This window comes from Chlorocebus sabaeus, chromosome 13 (assembly GCF_047675955.1).
Source record: "Chlorocebus sabaeus isolate Y175 chromosome 13, mChlSab1.0.hap1, whole genome shotgun sequence".
Taxonomy (NCBI): Eukaryota; Metazoa; Chordata; class Mammalia; order Primates; family Cercopithecidae; genus Chlorocebus; species Chlorocebus sabaeus.
The window spans coordinates 12,539,557-12,560,161 of record NC_132916.1 but is presented as its reverse complement, the minus strand read 5'-3'; the positions used below and the strand labels follow the sequence as shown (position 1 = coordinate 12,560,161).

The 20,605-nt window shown below is 39.8% G+C and overlaps 1 protein-coding gene across 5 annotated transcripts in view; it reads right to left on the bottom strand.

Annotated features, from left to right (window-relative positions):
• Positions 1-315: 315 nt before the first annotated feature.
• The window catches only part of SERAC1 (serine active site containing 1), a 60,176-nt gene continuing 39,886 nt past the window's right edge, over positions 316-20,605 (bottom strand). For 2 of the 5 annotated variants that reach the window (XM_073022300.1, XM_073022301.1), the window contains 8 exons: positions 19,065-19,227; positions 11,935-12,085; positions 10,524-10,665; positions 8,926-9,020; positions 7,397-7,494; positions 5,672-5,854; positions 4,036-4,179; positions 1,531-2,117 (listed from right to left, as the gene is read on the bottom strand). In XM_073022300.1, the coding sequence (XP_072878401.1) occupies positions 1,981-2,117; positions 4,036-4,179; positions 5,672-5,854; positions 7,397-7,494; positions 8,926-9,020; positions 10,524-10,665; positions 11,935-12,085; positions 19,065-19,227 (1,113 nt within the window). In that variant the 3' untranslated portion in view covers positions 1,531-1,980. Of the gene's footprint in view, positions 2,118-4,035; positions 4,180-5,671; positions 5,855-7,396; positions 7,495-8,925; positions 9,021-10,523; positions 10,666-11,934; positions 12,086-19,064; positions 19,228-20,605 lie in introns of all 5 variants that reach the window. The other 3 variants (XM_008007701.3, XM_038001146.2, XM_008007702.3) reach the window with 3 other exon arrangements.

Here is a 20,605-nt window from a genome sequence, read left to right as displayed (position 1 = left end):
TATCTACCCCTTCTTCCCATGTTATCACATTAGATAGTACATTTGTTGTTAGCAACTATCATATTTGCTATATCTACATACAGCAATAAATAACTGGGTTTTGCTAGATTGTTGTATATGAAACAATCAGATGCTGATAGGGTTTATTGATGAGCCATTTACCTTCAGATACTGTACTCCAGTTTTAGCTTTGACTATCTCATTCTACAAAAGTCTACCATCTTCAAAATTTAAGCATAGACTTACCATTTGACCAGCAATTCCACCGAAGAAAATCAAAAACATCTATCCACACAAAAATTTGTACACAAATGATCATGGTAGCATTATTTATCACAGACAAAAAATGAACAAAACCTAGATGTCCGTCAGCTGATTGGATAAACATGGCATATCACACAATGGAGTAATTTTGGCCATAAAAAGGAAGTACTGATACATGCTATATCATGAATGAACCTTGAAAACATGCTAATAGAAGGAAGGCAGAGAGGGCCACATATTGTACAATTCCATTTACATAAAATCCCCAAATCCATAGAAACAAAAGAGATTAGTGTTTACCACAGACTGGGGAAAGCAGAGGTGGGAACTGACTGCTCGTGGGCATGGGGTTCTTTTGGGGATGATGAAATATCCTGAAATTAGATAGCAATGATGGTGCACAACTCAGCGAACTATATACTAAAAACCAATGAACTGAGGCTGGGAACAGTGGCTCTGGCCTATAATCACAGCACTTTGAGAGGCCAAGGCAGGAGGGTGGCTTGAGACCAGGAGTTTGAGACCTGGGCAATACAGTGAGACCCTGTCTCTATAAAAAAGTATTTTTTTTTTTTAATTAGCCGGGTACGGTGGCATGCACCTGTAGTCCTAGCTGCTTGGGAGGCTGAAGCAAAAGGATCTCTTGAGCCCAGGAGTTTGAGGTTACAGTGAGCCATGATCATGCCACTGCACTCCAGCTTGGGCAACAGAGTGAGACCCTGTCTCTAAGTAACAACAAAAAAGAATTGTAAAATTTAATAGGGTGAATTTTATGGTATGTAAATTAACTCAATAATGCTTTACTCTAAAGAAAAAAACATGATTTCCTACTTCTTGCATGCTATAGAGGTCAATTAATACCACTTCCAAACGAGCAGGGAAGAAAGGTTTACTTTATTTAGTTAAAGAGAATCTGAGAATCTTGATACTAAGAATTGCTAATTCATTTAATGGCTTAGAATAGTTTTATTTCATACTGTGATCAATAATGGATTAGCTACTTTATCCTTATCTAGGACCAATTCCAAGCATAGGCAACTACAGTCTGGAAAGAATTATTATAAGCTAGAATTTTTCTAAAAAAGAAAAAGATTTGTTCTCAGCAATATGAAAATAGATACAAGGAACTGACCCAGACACGACAATAGGTCTAACAAAGTTTAACACCAGTAATAATGTGTCAGATAAAACGTAAGAACTGAAAGCTAAAAACTCAAACTTTAAAAAACTGACACATTTTTAAAATGTAGAGCAAATCAATACCTAGAAGTAAAAGAGTCTTTAATGTTCTAGTTCATTCTTCTCTCTATTTTAGGTACTCTCTTAATGGCATTTTTATGGTGAGTTGAGTTAATGGTAGCTCTCCCCTCAGAACCTGCTGTGCCCCTCCTGCATGCGCCGGGAAAGTCACAGATGGGAAAGGGCACTGTCTCACAGCAGTCACCAGGCCCAACACCGCAAACCATAAAGCAGCACACAGGGACTTCTTTACGCCAAAGGAGCCCAATCCAGCCTTTCCTTCTGTGCCTGCCACTGCCGGGTTGATGCTTTACAGCGCTTGAAGGGAGAACAATGTTCTGTAGTCTGCAACACACTCCAGACCATGTTGACGCTATGATCACTATGTTTACATGATTGGTTAGAGCTTAAAAGGAGAAACAGAACACCAAGTTTCTTGCACTGAATTCACATATGAAAATTGGAAGAGGACAACTGTTAGTTTTCAAGGTCTTTGGCTAAAGTTTCACGAATGAATTGTAAAGTACGCTGGTACAAAAAAGCATCCTTTTTCTTTGGTTTACAAATGTTCAAATGGTTAACATCCACAGGAATTAGATCTCCAATGCCTAAATCTGAAGAAAACAAAAAAGTCAATAAACCTAAGTAAAAATATAAGCTTTCCCCTTGACAATACTGAAAGGGGCCAAATAGATAGTTCCAGATATTGCTTTGGTTGTGACAAGGGACTCTTAAAGGAACCTGAAGTTTGATTGTAACTAAACTACATTTGAGGAAACATGCAGGAATGGATTCTCAGTCAATATAACCATAATTTTATGCTTTCCGTCAACTTTTCATATGTGTTCTGGCCTACTTCCTTATTTCAGAGCAAGCAGAGACTGAGCACTAGCATCTTCAGAACCTTCTTACACCTGTAGGTTATTACTTACTTCAGAGTTTCTGTTATAAACTTCCTAGTAAGCTGCTTTGTCCTGATGAAATGAATGGGAATGTTTCACATGGGATCCATTCTATACCTAAACTGCAATGATCACTTTCAGGGTAAAAATCATTTAGTGCTGGAGATATTTCAGTCTAGCAAAGTCCCCCTACCTGGAAGTGATAAGAGGTACTAGTGAGGCCACCTAGGTGAGGAATGCAGGTGGTAGTTATAAAGGAAGAAGAGCCTCTTGGTGACAGAATTAGGACAAGGTTATGCCACTCCAAGCAGCTGGTCTATGATATTAACTATCCTTTTGGGCCAAGCACAGTGGCCCACACCAGTAATCCCAGCACTTTGGAAGGCCAAAGCAGGAGGACTGCCTGGGCAACACAGCAAGACCCCATCTATACAAAAAATTAAAAAATTAGACAGGTGTGGTGGTGTGCGCCTGTGGTCCCAGCTACTCAGGAGGCTGAAGTGGGAGGATCGCTTGAGCCCAGGAGTTCAAGGCTGCAATGAGCTATGATCGTACCACTGAACTCCAGGCTGGATGACAAAGTGAGACCCTGTCTCTTAAAAACAAAAACAAAAAACTTGGCAGTTGCTTCAAGCTTCCAAAGTCCTTTTTAAAAACATCTGGCAGCTGTTTTTTGGAACTCTTCAAGTTCTTCAACTACTAAACAGTAACTCCTTACCCTACAGCATATTACTTTAAGGTAAAATTTTTCAATTCTACTACAAAGTATGACATTTTTCATTTTATTTAGATAGCATATAATGAAGCTAGGACAAAACTCATTATGTAGACAAAAGAACCATCTGGCAAGCACTCCAGATGCATGCTGTCCCTAGCTTAAAGGACCCACAGTGTGGCTGGCCACCACCAGAACAGCACCTAAGCCAGCCTCAGAGGCGGTAAGAAAGGGGTTCCCAGAGATAACGGGCAAGCTGAAGATGTGGCCAGGTGAGGCAAAAGTAATTCAGGTGGTGAAATGTACGGGGTATCTACTATGTACAGAGTAATAGAGGAGTCTATGAAAACAGTTAAGATCTGGGCTCCTCCCTCAAAGAATCTATAATACATTATATGACAGTAGAGAGCTGGCATTGGCCATTTCCCTCAACCCCAGGATCATGAAGAGATTGTATTTCAACACTAGTTTTTCCCATTGGAATATTTCTGGAGCTTTACTATTCCCCATGAATCTTCTATTTATGAAAACTTCCACACTTTTAGTTGATTTTCTTAAGGGTTCTGCATGTAAATATAAGTCTATTAAATAAATGCCCCTTTCAATCTAGCTAATAGAAGAGCTTTGTTTCTTTCTTTACTGAAATAGAGTTCACTGTTGATGCCTAACTTAGAGTTAGCCAATTAACCCTTCTCATCTAATCAGTTACATAAAGGGCAGGGAGAGGTAATGCCCGGGTTATATGTTTACAGGGAAATTTTAATCTATTGCTGAAAAGAATAAAAGAATTCAAATCTAGATCTTCATAAACTATCTCCTAAAACTGAAAACCTGGATATAAAAATTGCTATTTACAAGTAAATGCTAGGTACAATTAAGCATCTAACAGCCAACAAGTTTCAAAAGAGTGAATACCTGCTGATTCCACAGGCACCACATGGAGCTTAATCATGCTGCCAATGTAGGTTGGTAGTGTTTCCACAAAATTCAGCACCTGGAAGTTTTGATCTTTAGCAAACTCCAGAAAGTCATCTTGCAGTGTTTTAAGTGCAGGAGAATCTATAAAATTATACAGAACAAGACTGTGACAAGTTGTTTATCTAATTCATAATAAAATGCATTAATCTTTCAAATTTAGAGAGGAAATTAGAATTCTGATTCAAGATGGTGGCTTCAGTAAACGTTTATTTTCTCCCCTGCCAAGAAGTCATTCAGATTCAAGGAAAAAGCTAAAACCAAGCACTGACAGGACAGTCAGCAGCAGGAGAGGTTTTACCACATTACTGGGGGCAGGAAGCAGTTCCTGGGGCAGTCTGGTGTGTGGGACCGCAAGGGTCCTCCAGTGATGATGGTACCGCTACACCCACCCCAAAGCCCAGCCTCCCATCAACAAAGCCTGTCTACAATCACAGAGTGCCTGTCCCTTCCCATCTCTCACCCTCACATATGCAAGAGAAACCAAGAGGCACCAGATAGGCCTATGACCTAAAAGAGATGGATCAAATAAGCAAACAGAAAAGCTGGCCACAGAAAAAAACAGCTAGATGAGGAATAGAAGGGAACTCACAAAGCTTCTACTTAGGATCTTTAGAATTATTTGAAAAGATAAGCCACAAAAGAAGAAGAGGCCATGAGTGCAGAACCACCAGGGCACAGGAAAGAAGGTGCATGTGGAAAACAAAATCTGACTCCATGAAAGGAAAGTCCAGCAGACGGTTTCGAAGAAATCAAGAGATTCTCCATAAAGTTGAACAAAGAGAAAATAGGAGCAAAAAGACACCTGGTATATTTAGGCTCGAGCCAGGGAGTCGAAATTCTGATTAACAGGTGTTCCAGAGAGAAAACTGCTTATTAAGCAAACCAAATAGAGTACTTTAAAATTAATGCTCACAATCTCAAAGTTTCATTTACATTTTAACAGTTGATGATTCTCCACTCATGGGGAAAAAAGCCATTTATTGGTAATTTGGAATAATACTTAAAAGCAAAACGTGATTTTTCTAATGTTAAGTATTTAAGATAATATTAAAATTATTGCAATGCTTGAGTAAATAATGGCTTAAGAACAAAATGAGGCTGGGTGCCATGGCTCACGCCTGTAATCCTAGCACTTTGGGAGGCCAAGGCGGGTGGATCACAAGGTCAGAAGGTCGAGGCCATCCTGGCTAACACGGTGAAACCCCATCTTTACTAAAAATATAAAAAAAATTAGCCGGGCTTGGTGCCAGGCGCCTGTAGTCCCAGCTACTTGGGAGGCTGAGGCCGGAGAATGGCGTGAACCCGGGAGGCGGAGCTTGCAGTTAGCCAAGATCGCGCCACTGCACTCCAGCCTGGGTGACAGAGCAAGACTCCGTCTCAAAAAAAAGAAAAAAAAAAAGGAGAAGTTATCAAAGAAAAATCAAGCCCAACCCAAAATTTCCATGAATAGTCTAAACACAATTATATACAAATTATAAAATGAGATAATATATTCAGGGAAGAAACTTTTTCTTCTTCTCTGTATAAGTGATGTTAATATAACCCCAATTTCCTTTATGACAGAAAGTATTACCCTTGCTGAGTTCTTTGACTTCCAAAGAGGGAAAGAGAAGATAGCGAATATTAACAGAGTATTCAGCCAAATGTGATCCATGATGAGGGACACTATAAAAAATTATTCCTCTGGTATTGTTGATAACAGCACTCATTTCTGGCTTCTTAGAGGCTTCCAACAGCATCTTTTTGACGAGAAGACCTAGCCACAGACAAGGAAGATAAACAACGCATAAGCTATTTTCCTTCCCTCTGTTACTGTAAAAAAAGAAAAGGCCAAACAAGAAATACATAAAAAGAGATGCTTTCTTTTAAAAAATGGTTTAAACAACTCTCCAAGCCAGGCGCGGTGGCTCAAGCCTGTAATCCCAGCACTTTGGGAGGCTGAGACGGGCGGATCACGAGGTCAGGAGATCGAGACCATCCTGGCTAACACGGTGAAACCCCGTCTCTACTAAAAAATACAAAAAACTAGCTGGGCGAGGTGACGGGCGCCTATGGTCCCAGCTACTCCGGAGGCTGAGGCAGGAGAATGGCATAAACCTGGGAGGCGGAGCTTGCAGTGAGCTGAGATCCGGCCACTGCACTCCAGCCTGGGCGACAGAGCCAGACTCAGTCTCAAAAAAAAAAAAAAAACCATTCTCCGTACAGTAGTATAAGAAGTAAGGCCTTAAAACATTTAATAATACTCCTGATCCTTACAGTGCAAGCCTACAAACAGGTAAGAGTCTAGAAACTTATTTGTAGGGCAGATCCTCGTCTGACAGGATCTACTGTCCCACTGCAGAAACATGAGGTATGCCCAGCTGGGAGCTCCCTCAGGTCGTGAGTGTGGTGTGGCTGGTCTCTCAGCCTGCCATGGCAGTCCGCTGATGACCACACTGTCAGGACGGTGCTATTATTCCACAGCACACAGTCCCCCATGGAGAACACAGCTTTCATGGCAACTGTTCCTCTGGAGGCACCTTTTCTTCCATCTCCCTGCCCCGGCTTTGGAACCCATAATGAAACACAAAGATCTCAAAGATGATGACAGTGGGTCTTTAAGGACACAAAGGGCTACACCCACCTTTGTCTTAGCAAAAAGCCCCACCTCAGAGGCAATCCTGAGTGCTTCAACAGATAAACTAGGCCACAGGCTGCAGAAAGGCCTTCTGCAAGGTGGGTGGTGAAAATCTCAAACTGGACTGGGGGAGTCGCACGCAGGGGAGGCAGTTCCATAAGCAACCACTAGGACCCCAAGAACAGACACTTGATCACACCTGCACCTCAGCAGCTCTGAGCCTGGTGTGAGCAGGCACCCAGGGTTTGGGACTGTGAGCACTAAAGCGACCATAGATTCTGCAATGGTGAGGGGGAGCAGAAAGAATAAAGGGGCACCCCGGGGCCCCCCAGGATGCTGAGGCATGTTGATGAGGTGGGTGTATATGAAATGGATTGCTTCTCATGTTTATTCATTACTGCTTCTCATGTTTATTCATTACTGCTATGTGAAAGCACTACACTGTCAAACCCATATCCCTCTTAGATGGTTTGGAACAGATTGCCCCTTTCTAGAGAAAGGAACAGCATGGAAGAAGAGTAGTAATTTTAAAAGTCCTAGCTATAGCTACACAGATTAATTTAGCGGGGGGCAAGGGGACCACTATTAAGTAAAACGGAAAGACACAATAACTTTAGGTTGGCCACAGTGGCTGAAAATAACATCACAATGGCCACTTCACAAAGTTGAAGCCACACTTACCTCCCATGCTATGTGATATCCAAACCACCGGCCTATCCCCAACACCAGCAGCTCTGAGCTTCCTAAGAAGTTCGTTGCTTCTGAATGCAATGGACTTTCTGAACAAAACAAAAACAGCAGGCATGACAGGAGGCTATTGATCCCCTCAATTTGCTGTCTAATTTTTAGAGTTAAGAACTTTTGTCTATAGGACCAACACTACATACTACCTTTAGAGTTAGAAATACCCCCTTCTCTCTGCTTAATGTAAAATACCCCTATTCTCTCTTCTTGAACTCACGGCCTCAAGCAATCCTCCCACCTCAGCCTCCCAAAGCACCAGGATAACAGGCATGAGCCACCACGCCTGGGATCTCTCTGCTCAATTCCTGAAATTGTTCATTCTCTATTGTACTTATTAACATTGGCATAATTAGGAATATCTAAGCCCAGAACAGGCCACTCATTTACTACATGAACATTGTTGGAGCATTGTGTCAGGCAATTTTTTCAGGTCAAACTTGAGTCTCCCTGCAACTGCCCCTCAACACTTAGGATATGTCCTTTCTCATTCAAGGATATCACCAAAGACTGTGGTCTCTCTACTGGTAGTTAGGCTGCAAAAATATTAAACTTTCATAATTTTGGTTTATTCTTTAGAAATACTACGATGCTATTTAGAAACACTAGAATGAGTCAAGTTCATTAGAATTTATTCCTTCCAATGCATGCTTTTATAACTAGCATAAACAGGATGCTATTAGAATCAGAATTTGAAATAAGTAATTTTTAAACTAAAGAGGAACTTCAAAACTATCTAGTCTGGTAGTTTCAAACTGTTTATCTGCAGACACATTTCTTCAAAATAAAGGTTCTCCAGAGCTCCTCTGGGTGAAATGGGGAGGGAGACCTGGGGTCTTGCCTGCTCACCTTGACACCCTTCTTGGGCACCTACGGGAGGTCCATTCAGAAAGCAGTTTGATAACACTGATTTAGACCAACTCTCTTAATCTGTAGACAAAGTTAAGCTTCCCAGACAAGTTAACTGACTGGTCTAAGACTGCACAGCAAATCAAAGGTAGGATCTGGCTACTCTCATCCAGTAACTCTGAAATCGAGCACTCCTTCCCATGTATACAACTGGCACAGACGACATACAAGGGATATAGCGGCTGATTATTTCTCAGCATCTTTCTCTTTGCTTCCTTTAGCCAGTATGATTGTGGACACAAGAACAAAAAACATCACTTTTACTTCTCATAGAAAAGGAGACTTTGTTAGAGAATCCATGATCCTTAACTATTAGAACAGTTGTAAATAAACCATGTTAGGAGCCCACCACTGATGATATACCTAAGCCTTCTCCTATTCCACTGCTTATTGAGAGCAAACTCATTCTAGAAGGAAGAGAAAAAAAGATTAGGTTTGTTTTTCATAAGAAAATCCTGTCTGTGGCATCAAAAAATTAAAATCACTTCCCATCCAAGAGGACCTAAACTTGCGGCCTGAATTCTTCCCTGTCCTCCTGGTCTAAAAGTCGCCTCTGTTACCTTTCCATAGGGCACCTTGCTCTCCAGTCGCTGAGGGTGGTGTCATACTCCACAGATATAATTCGGAGAGCAGGACAGTCTTTTGCTAACCATGTCTAAGTAAAATAAAACATATGTGAGAACAAGTATGAATCTCCACCACTGCAATTACTGCCTAGTAAATGAAATTTACAACTAAAGGCCTATTGCAATATACCTAAAGATAGCACCAGAATAAGTTTTGAAGGTACTGTAAAAACAATTCCAGCATTTTATCTTTTTATGTCTCTGGTCTTGAAGTGGTACCAGTATTTATAGCATAAGGCCAATGAAGGTTTCAAGAGAATATTTTCAATTTTAGCCCGCTATAGCCAAAAGCAAGGCCTGTTTTAAAGTCTAGATCAAACTGGCTTTTTGAAAGAATTTAGTAGAATGCTATCTCTCAGGACAGATGGCATAGTCTGACAGATTTTGGATCTGAGAATTCAGAGACACTAATAATAATGGTCACAGTTCTATCTCTGTGTACCCTAGGTCTACCATCATCTCTGTGCTTTAGTGCCACCGGAAAGTGCAAAGCATTCTTCTACTTGATAAGCCTTTGTGAAAGACAATAAGTAGTAATGGAACAATGCCCTAGAAACTATTCACACATATATGCAGCATCACTTTTTTTTTTTTTTTTTTTGAGATGGAGTCTCGCTCTGTCGCCCAGGCTAGAGTGCAGTGGCCGGATCTCAGCTCACTGCAAGCTCCGCCTCCCGGGTTCATGCCATTCTCCTGCCTCAGCCTCCCGAGTAGCTGGGACTACAGGCGCCCGCCACCACGCCCGGCTAGTTTTTTTTTTTTTGTATTTTTTTAGTAGAGACGGGGTTTCACCGTGTTAGCCAGGATGGTCTCGATCTCGTGACCTCATGATCCGCCCATCTCAGCCTCCCAAAGTGCTGGGATTACAGGCTTGAGCCACCGCGCCCAGCCGGCATCACTTTTAATGAGCTTTAGATAAATTCCATTCAATGAATTCATTCCAGAATTAAGGTTCTTTGGGAGAAATAATATCAAAGAAATGTAAAGTATAAATGAGCCAGGCATAGTGACATGTGCCTGCGGTTCCAGCCACTCAGGAGGCTGAGGGGACGACTGTTTGAGCCTGGGAGGTGGAGGTTGCAGTGCACTAAGATCGCACCACTGAACTCCAGCCTGGGTGACAAAGTGAGACCCCCATCTCAGAAAAAAAAAAAAAGAAAAAAGAAAAAGAAAGAAATGCAAAGTATAATTGCTTCTTCAAAGACTTTCTATTTTTATAATTATTAAGGTCATAGAATTAGGTACCTATTATAAATATAAGTATGGTTATGTTATTTTTGTATTACAACAAAAGTGAACTATTACTGGCTCTTACCCCTATTTTTTACTTAATGTTTTTAGAGTCATATACTGCACCCCAAATGGAAATTATACAAGATAGGGTGACAAGCCCAGTTGTTGTCATAACATACTACAAATCTCCCTAAGGGAAAGAAGAACTGCATGGAAAAAAAATCCCAGTACAAAGAGAAAAACAAGCAAGTCACAATCAGGGCCCCAGCAACCAGGGCCAGAGTCAGTGACTCCCTTACCTTGGGCCAACACGTTGTGTATCTGTCTTCCTCCTCCATAGGCTTTTCAATTACAGCCTGCTCACTGTCCTGCTGGCGCCATGTTTTGAATGCTGCTCCCATAAGGCCATGAATAAAAAGGACATCTGCTTTAATGGGCTGACTAATAGGGGAGAGAGTTTTAAAAAGAAGTAGAATAAATGCATTACTGCTTTGGTAAGAATCTACACAGTATTCTCTGTGGATGGTGCTTTAGCAGGTTTATGGGACATAAAACTGAATTCAAGCAAGCTTTATAAGCACAGGTGTGCTGAGAAACCCTAGAAGGAACTTTGGCATAGACATACATGAAGCATGTTCACTGTTCTCTAAAAATGGAGACTTTTCTAATCAGGCAGACCAACCACAATCGATTGTAATGAGCTTAGCAATCAATCAACTGACAGATGTCATAGTCAGATTACCCTCTAAAGACTTCCAATTGAGAATATTCTACAAATCAATAAAAGTATTTAAGAAATTAAAGAAGAACGTGCTAATAACAGTTTCAAAGTCAGTATATATAAAAGAGATTTTTGAAAATGTGTTAAGGAAACTAATACTTGTAAAATGAGATTTCAAAGTAACATTCACTCTTTGCATATGACCCATTAAAAATTGTAGATAGTATGTTAGTTGCAAGCTATTTACAGTACACATACAATTATGCAATGCACATATAAAATGCATTACCATAATATTTTATTTACAAATTGTAATTAACCAGGTAATTCATTTTTTAATTTAAAGGAAGTTTTTGCTATTTTCTGAGGTATTTTTTGTAAAGTGCCCTAAGAAAACCAAGAAATATGTTATTTTTTCAGTGTGGTCCCTTCTATATTTATTGTCTTAGCAATTATAGAACTAGATATAATGACCACAAATAACCTTAAAAAGGGGCATGAGTCAAACTGATTACAACTTATTCCTTCCAATGCATCCTTTTATAACTAAGTATAAACTTTCTCCAGTCCCCTGAGTTCTAGGCCCACACTAATTTGGTTGCCACATAAGACAATGTCTTGTCTCCTTCCTGTTCAGCTGACTTCTACAATCCAAATCAGTTATTAACTCGGATCTAAGTGAAAATGCCTTGAACCAAAGGAGATATGTATTACAAAGTTTAAGTGTGATGCATTATCAAAGGTGAATTCAATCTACCTGAAGGGAAGCCCTTTGTAAAATAACCACGATAATTTAGCTAGTTCACATGCTTTTCATGACAACCTCCAATTCTTCTGAGGTTACAGTAGACAAATTATTTTAGTAAATAAGATATTTGACTTATAAGGTATTTAACTTATCTGAATTATGCAGAAATAAGTTAAAAATTTGAGGTCTCTAGCCTTCACATTCCCAAAGGGGACAAAGTGACTCTCTTCTGCTCCCTTACCTTGTTCGATACTGGGGATGCAGCACATACACACCATCCTGATATTTTTCTTGCACAGTTTCTCGATCTAGATTTGCCAGGATTCTGGCGGCGTGTGAGGCCTCCATAATGCGGTCAGATTTCATTGCTTCTGCCATGATGGACACCCAGCCTGGTGAAAAGTACACGTATCCTAAATACTGATGTGAATCCATCGCAGACCGTAGAGAGAGGTTTCAAACTGAATGTGATGGGAGAAAGGCAAACCTCGCATGTCTGTCCTTGGCAGAGAAGTCCGACCACTCCAACCCCATTCTCCCCTGTGATCCTCTGAGACCTGTGGTACAATACCACCCACATACCCCTTAAGGGACCTCAAAGAAGGAAAGAGGGGTTCAAGAGCCATTTTCTTATATAGAAAACCTAACACTAATAGCAATTATAGAGGTGTTCACAAAAGTGAACAAAATACCATGATGTTTTGCTTTTAACAAGAATTATGAAACTCAATACTAGTTATTTCATCCTGACCAGCAGTCAGTAATACCCTTTCATACAAATGAGGAAATTATTTATTAATAATGAATTAGACACACAAAACTCTTGTAGAATCTGGAGATCAGGAAGGAAAAAACATTTTTTAAAGGGAGGCAAACAGAAAATGCATGGATAATACTATGCTTTTTTTTTTTTTTTTTTTTGGTGACGGAGTCTCGCTCTGTCGCCCAGGCTGGAGTGCAGTGGCGCGATCTTGGCTCACAGCAAGCTCCGCCTCCCGGGTTCACACCATTCTCCTGCCTCAGCCTCCCAAGTAGCTGGGACTACAGGCACCCGACACCGCGCCCGGCTGATTTTTTGTATTTTTAGTAGAGACAGGGTTTCACCGTGGTCTCGATCTCCTGACCTTGTGATCCGCCCACCTCGGCCTCCCAAAGTGCTGGGATTACAGGCATGAGCCACCGCGCCTGGCGATTTCTTTTTTTTTAATGTTTTTGTTTTTAAATCTTTATATACATAAATATGTATAAAAGTATATGTGCACACACACACACACACAAACACATAAAGATCTATACACCAAACTTATAAAGTCATTACCTCTTAGGAGAGAGGTAGGGTGGAAGAGGGCTCTGTAAAAAAAGGTACGTTTAGCTTTTTTTGCTTTATCTATTTTCTGAAGTACAGTGAAAATCTATTTATTTATATAATTTATTTAATTTAAAATAAAGCAGAACATGGGCCTTGAAGTTAGACTAGGACTCACATTTCTGCTCCCTGCTTACTTGCTCTGGAACCTCAGTCAAGTTATTTAGCAACTGAGCTAGAGGAAGGTTTTAATAAACTAATGTATGTGAAAACCATGGGCCTAGGCCCAGCAGGCACTCAATACCCGACAGCTGTCCCCATGCCCTCCTCCCACTCTTTAAGACAAAAGTGTTGAGTCACTGTGATGATGGGAAGCCAGTATTTAATAACCTAAAAGAAGCTTCAGACTCAGTACTTAACAATATTCAAATTTATAACATCAGAAGATTCCTCTTCAAAATCTGTTAAAGATTTTAAAATGATAAAATAAGAATATTTAAAAATTCTATCTATAAAGATAGACAAGTATGTTATTGAGTATATATGAAAATATGGCTTTATTTTTAATGAAGTCACAAGAAAAAGGCACAAGCCATCTCTGGCTTTTTTCAGTTGACAAAATATGTTCGCAATGTCCAAGATACCTCCACCTTTGAAAAATACCAAATGCCCTTTGGAAAACCTACGTCTTTCTTTAACATTGAGCATTTTAAAATTACATAACATCTGCATGCACTCATGCACCACACAATAATGTTTCAGTCAACAATGAATCACATATACGATGGTGATCCTGTAAGATTGTAGTACAGTATTTTTGCTGTGCCTTTTCTATGTTTAGATACTCAAGTATTTCCCATTGTGTTACAACTGTCTACAGTGTTCAGTACAGTAACATGCTGTACAGGTTTGCAGCCTAGGAGCAATAGGCTGTCCCATACAGCCTAGGTGTGGAGTAGGCTCTACCATCCAGGTTTGTGTAAGTGCACTCTGTGATGTTTGCACAGTGACAAAACTACCTAATGACACATTCCTCAGAATGTTTCTCCACTATTAAGCAATGCATGTCTGTACATGTTAACTGTAAAAAATAATGAAATAACTAAAAGTAGCATCTAATGATGAAAGTCTTGCTTTAGTACTTCCATAATTTCCCAACTCCATTTACATCCTCAGAGTAATGAAAGGTAGAAGTTTGGTGGACACTCTTTTGAAAAATATAGTCATATATCTATAATTTAAACATATACAATGGGCCGGGCGTGGTGTTTCATGCCTGTAATCCCAACACTTTGGGAGGCTGAGGCAGGCGAATCACTTGAGGTCAGGAGTTCAAGACTAGCCTGGCCAACATGTGAAACCCCATTTCTATTAAAATTACAAAAGCAGCCGGGTGTGGTGGTGGACACCTGTAATCCCAGCGACTCAGAAGGCTGAGGCATGAGAATCACTTGAACCCGAGAGGAGGAGGTTGCAGTGAGCCAAGATAGCGCCACTGCACTCCAGCCTGGGCAACACAGTGAGACTCTGTCTCAAAGAAAAAGAAAAAAAAAAAATGTAGCTCCATATGCACTTTTTGAAACCTAAATGGAATCATACTACTGTTCTGTGACTGTACTTCAGCAATATGTCTTGGAGAGCTCTCTATACATATCAACTTCATTCCTTTGAACTACAGTATTAATGTCACTTGAGTATGCCATTGTTTAACCACTATTCATTCCTATTGGCAGACATTTAAGTTGCTTCCAACTTTTGTAAATCTGAAGGCAAAAATCTGCAGATCTGATACTAAGATTGATACAAAAAATATAAAAACAGGGAAAGACACAGGATGCCTAAAAAGAAAAAAACACAGGGCAAGGTAGCAGAATTCAAATTGGAGTATTGAGAAGTAATGAAGACTGAGCAAAAAGAAGGTATATGTAGGTAACTCTTTCAGGAGTTTAGCTATAACAGGGAGGAGAGGATGTTATAGGGGATGCAGATAATGTTTTTCACATCTTCCTCCAATGTATGTGATCAGAGGGTCCAGCTATGAGGCAGCAGCTGACCATGAGACCAGAAAAAAGTATACATTCCTGAGACTGTGAAAGGAGACAGGCCCAAACATGGCTGGAGGCCTTATAAAAGAGGTGTCTCTCTTCCTATTATCACGAAAAGGAAAGAACAGGGTTGGTTTTTGTTAGTGAGAAAATTCCTTTTAAGGCTTCAATTGTCTCAGTAAAGTAGGAGGAGAAGTCATCCTCTGAGAGGAAAGAATATGTGGAAGGTTTAAGGAACTTGGAGAAGGTTTACAATAGTCATTGCTAAGAATGTTAAGGCATGTTGATTGGAGAAACGTAATTGCTGAGCAATACTGAAGGTTCTTTAATTTGTGATCTCATAAGCATGCTGACAACCAATCTGCAATGATTCCATGTTCAGCCACAGAGTAAGCAGGCAGTAGGTTTCATCAAGGTCTTGACCGAGAGACTGCTAACAGGATCAAAGGGAAAGTGAGTTGTAGGTACTGGCAAAAATGTTTCTGAAATAACAGACCACGGAATATAAGCTGGGTTCAGGGAGGAAATAAAGAATAAAAAAGAGTGATGGATTGGGAGAGGATAAAGGGGTCTGTGGATAGAAGATTTCAATAGAGAAGAGAACCAGTCCTTATGGGGTAGATGCAAACCAAGCTTGAATGAAACAAGGATGTTCTCAGGGCTGATTTTTAGGTGAAGTGGTTTCAGGCAGTGACTAGGTTCAATGTATGACTTAGGAGTAGAGCACTAGACAGCTCAGGAGCAGAGCAAGAAGTCAATGAAGATGAGAAGGTCATGTAATTGAGGCCAAGGTGATGAGTGGGCTGTCCAGGAGATAAGAGGACTGAAGACTTGAGGTAGACCAAAGTTTCAGAGAAGAGTGATTTTTTTTTTTTCTATAGCAAGATACTGATTTGATCAGGTCTTTGTCCTGCTTTGAATCCCTTAGTCTCCACTTCATCAACAAACCTATAGATAGCTCAATAGAAATCATCCAAAGTAAAGCACAGAGGAAAAAACTGAAACGTAATGAATAGAATCTCAGTAACCTGCAGAACAGAAAAAAGAAATCTAATATCTATAACAGAAGTTCCAGAAAAAGATAAGAATAAAAAAGGACAAAAGAATAAATATTGGATGATACGCTGGCAGGAAAGTTTCCACATTTGATCAAAAACACCAAACTATCAATACAATGTATTGTATTCTTAAAAATTGCTGAGAGAATAGATTTTAAATGTTCTCACCAGAAAAAATGATATGTATGAGGTAATGCATATGTTAATTCTCTCAGTTCAGTGGACCCCAAGCAGGATAAATATGACACCTAGGCATTTCAGAGTCAAAAATCAAACAGAAAGATCTTCAAAGAAGCCGGAGAAAAAAGATATAAGAGAACAAAGTGGGAATCCAAAGAGACTTCTCATTAGACAATGGATTCCAGGAAAGAGTGGAATGACATTTTAGAAATGCCGGAAAAAAAAAATATATATATATACACACACACACACACACACACACACAGTCAACAAAGAATATCCAGGGAAGATATCTTTTCCTGGGCATAATGGCAAAGTAAAGACATTTTAAAATAATGAGGTGAAAGAATTTGTTGCCAGCGGACCCAATACACAAGAAATACTAAAGGAAAGTCTTTAGGCTGAAGAGAAATATTATCAGATGTAAATTCATATATACAGAAAAAAGGGAGAGCACTGGAGATTATAAATATGCAAACAAAAAAGATTTTTGATTTCTTATATTCTTTAAATGTCACATGACTGTTCCTATGGTTTCAATGTGTTCCCTCCAAAATTCAAGTGTTGCCACTGTGACAGTATGAAGAGGTGAGCCTTTAAGAGGTGACTGGGCCATCAGTGTTCCTCTCACATTAATAGAATTAATTCATGTTTGAAGTGATTGCTATTGCAATTGCCCTGACTTGACCATTACGCATTGTATGCTTGTATCAGAACATCACTACATGTATAGCCCCATAAATATGTACAACTATTATGTACATAAAATTTTAAATTCAAAAAATTTTAAATAAAAAAAAAGAGGCTTCATGCAACATGAAGGCTAGCTTCCCCTTCAGTCTTCTGCCATGTGATGATAAAACAATGAGGCCCTCACAAGACACCAATGGCCAGAACCTAGATCTTGAACTTCCCAGCCTCCAGAACTGAGAGACAATAAATCTGTTATTTATAAATTACCCAGCCTCCAACATATAGCCTTAGGTTACAGAAGCACAAAATAAACTAAAACAATTATTAAAACTTAAATAACAACAATGTAACCAGGCACAATGGCCCAAACATATAGTCCCAGCTACTTATGAGGCTAAGGTAGGAGGATCGCTTGAGCCTAGGAGTTTGAGGACAGCCTGGGCAACACAGCAAGATCCTGTCTCAAAAAATAATAACAACAATGATAATATATTGTGAAGTCTATAAATAAGAGTAAAATATATTCCAACAATACCACAAAGAATGGCAGGGGATGTGAACTGAATTATGGGGTTGTAAGGATCTTACATCATATGAAATGGTATAATCTTAATTCAAAGTAGACTGTAAGGATACAACCATTAAAAAATACACACAAACACAATATAAAAAGCCAAAAGAGGAGAAAGAACTGAATTTAAAAACAGACACTCAAGTAATACAAGAAGTCAGAAAAAAGAAGAAAAAGAGGGACAAATAGAAAGCAAGATGACCAACATAACCAAACAGTATCGATAATTACATTAGTAAGTGCTGAAACTGTATCCTCCATCCCACAGCACACATATATGTGTACATATACATTTATACGTATTTGTGTGTGTATGTATATCTGTGTGTATATATATATGTGTGTATGTATTATCCAGCTCTTTCTACTGAAAGAGGCAAGAAGCAGAGACACCCCAGGAGCAATATGCACTCCTATCATTTAGACCTTGGTCTCTAAGAATCATTCTCCCACTAAAAGGATAGAGGTTTCTTCAGAGAAATGAGCCTAAAATATCTTGTTATACCAGGAAATAAGAAATGCCTCCCCAAAATAATGTGGGCATATCATAGAGGACATGGGCCAGTTTGCTGGAGCTCCCATTAGTCAAAGCTGGAACAATCTGGCACCAAATTATTAAGTAGAGCAATAAATTATAAACTATTAAAAATAGGAATTCATGGACCTGTCAATAGAAGGGAGGGAGGATATGGAGCGAGGGCAGAGGGAGAGAGGACTCTTGCTTCCAGTAGAATGCCAAAAGCTGAAAAGGAAATGCAGAGGGTGTGCTGGAGCTAGAAAATGATTTTAAAACCATTAAGGTGAAGACTAGATTGGGCAGGAACTGCCAGAAGATAGAAAGCAGGATATTTGCTTGGTCTTAAAGTATCTCCCCACAGCTGGTTTATTACTTGCAAGAGGGAAAATCATTAATCATAAGATGAATCTCTTTTTAGTCTGACTATGCCTCTTGGTTAACCAAATCACATCAAAAATTACAGGCCGGGCATGGTGGCTCACACCTGTAATCTCAACACTATGGGAGGCCAAGGCAGGGGGATCACTTGAACCCAGGAGTTCGAGACTAGCCTGGGCAACAAAGTGGGACCCCCATCTCTATAGAAAGATTTTCAAATTAGCCATGCACAATGGCACGTGCCTGTAGTCCCAGCTACTCGGGAGGCTGAGGTAGGAGGATCCCTTGAGCCCAGGAGTTCAAGGCTGTAGTGAGCTATGACCACGCCACTGCACTCTAGCCTTGGCAACACAGTGAGATTCTCTCTCAAAGAAAAAAAAAATTACATAAATAATTAGATGATCATCATGGCAAACCTGCTCTCCTATGATCATCTACAACACTGATTATCTTAGGCACAGATTATCTACAATCTCAAGAAATTCCTTGCCTTTACCAAAATAACATGTTCTAAGGACCCATACCTAACCCTAAATAGAGCCTTGTCTATTACAAATGAACATATCATGAGGGGTAGAGGTGGGAAAACAAAGTAAAAAATACTCAGTATATAACGCTGTTACCTGAGCGAACTATAGAAGAATGAAGATGTTCATTCAAAGCCATATTTCCAATGATACGCATTATATTTCTCTGTACTTTAGGGCAGTCCTTGTGAAGTCGGTACAGCCTCTGAAGTAGCTGCAGGCCTCCATTTGCTTCGATTTTATCACAATGTGTGGATATCTGGCACAATAAATAAACGAAAGCTCCCTTAGACACTGCACAAATTCATGGCGTGAGATGACACAGCCTGGTCATGGGGACAGCTAGGTAGCTCCTGCTCAAGGGCGGGGATGCAGGGAGACTCCTCAAAGCTCTTGTCTCAGCTTAAATCAGTAAATCCCTGTCTAAGCGGGAAGTGCTTCAAAATCAACAAAAAAATTCCAAGAAGGCATCTCTCACCAGGACTACTAAAATCATTATTCTCAGTCTGCTTAGCTCTTGGTTGGATGTAACTTGACAATGTCATTATTACAAAATTGTTTCAATTTATAGTGACACTTTGACTTGCAATTACCTTAAAACAGTTCTCACCTTGAGAAATCTGCCACCTGTTCCCAGGAAACAGTCCTCTGTGCAAGCAGACAGATTTCGTTCAGCAAACAAGGACTCACACAGGGCGAAACCAGTGACCTCTGTGGTCCCATACCCTATTCCACACAATGCCCACAGCTATGGGGCTAGCCTCAAACTTAGAAGTTGGAAAATTTTTTAAAAGAGAAAGATCAGGTAAAAGTAAAAAGGGATTGAAGTTTTAATGGAGAAAACAGATAAAAGAAAAAGAAAACATGCATATTAAGTTAAGGGAAGAGAACTGACCAACAAGTCAGTCTTTCTAATGTCACTGGGCACAGCCTTGCCTCTTCCCATCACTAGTTTTACTCAAGGACATGACACCATATGTACATATGGCAATTTTCATTTTCTAGATTTTTGTTAAATTATATCATATTTTAAGTGCTTTAAAATGTATGCCTTTGAAATATACTATATATCAAGTAAGATCTGCAATAATTTGAGAGATTTCTGGAAAGGTAACTATTATATTCCATGCACTGCCCTTTCTACTGAAGATGCAACTATTGCTTCAGAAAAACAACTCAGGAGACATCACACTCGAGCAAACTTTCCCAGGTCCCTTCTGTATTACAACACCTTATTCCCTCTGCTTTGTGGTCAGTTCCTTATTTCATGCATGAGAACTAAAGATGACTTTCTAGTGTAAAGATAACTTTCCACACATGGCTTTTAAGCCATGTCTAATGTGTCCCAAAACTGAACTGAAGAGTTCAGAATCTCAAGGATGGTGTTTGTCTTGATGTGGGTCAGATCACCTGCATTCACCTCACCAGGGTGTTGGCTACAAATGCGAATTCCTGGACTCCACACCAAATGTATGACATTAAACTTGATACAAGTGAGTGGAAAAATGTGCATTTTTAAACACATTTCCTGGGTGATGTTTCGGCACTATGAACACTACAAGGTGTGTTGCTTTTTTCTTCTTTAAACTATCATCATGATAGAAAAGTTTCTACGGTACCAGAGAGTTTAACCATCA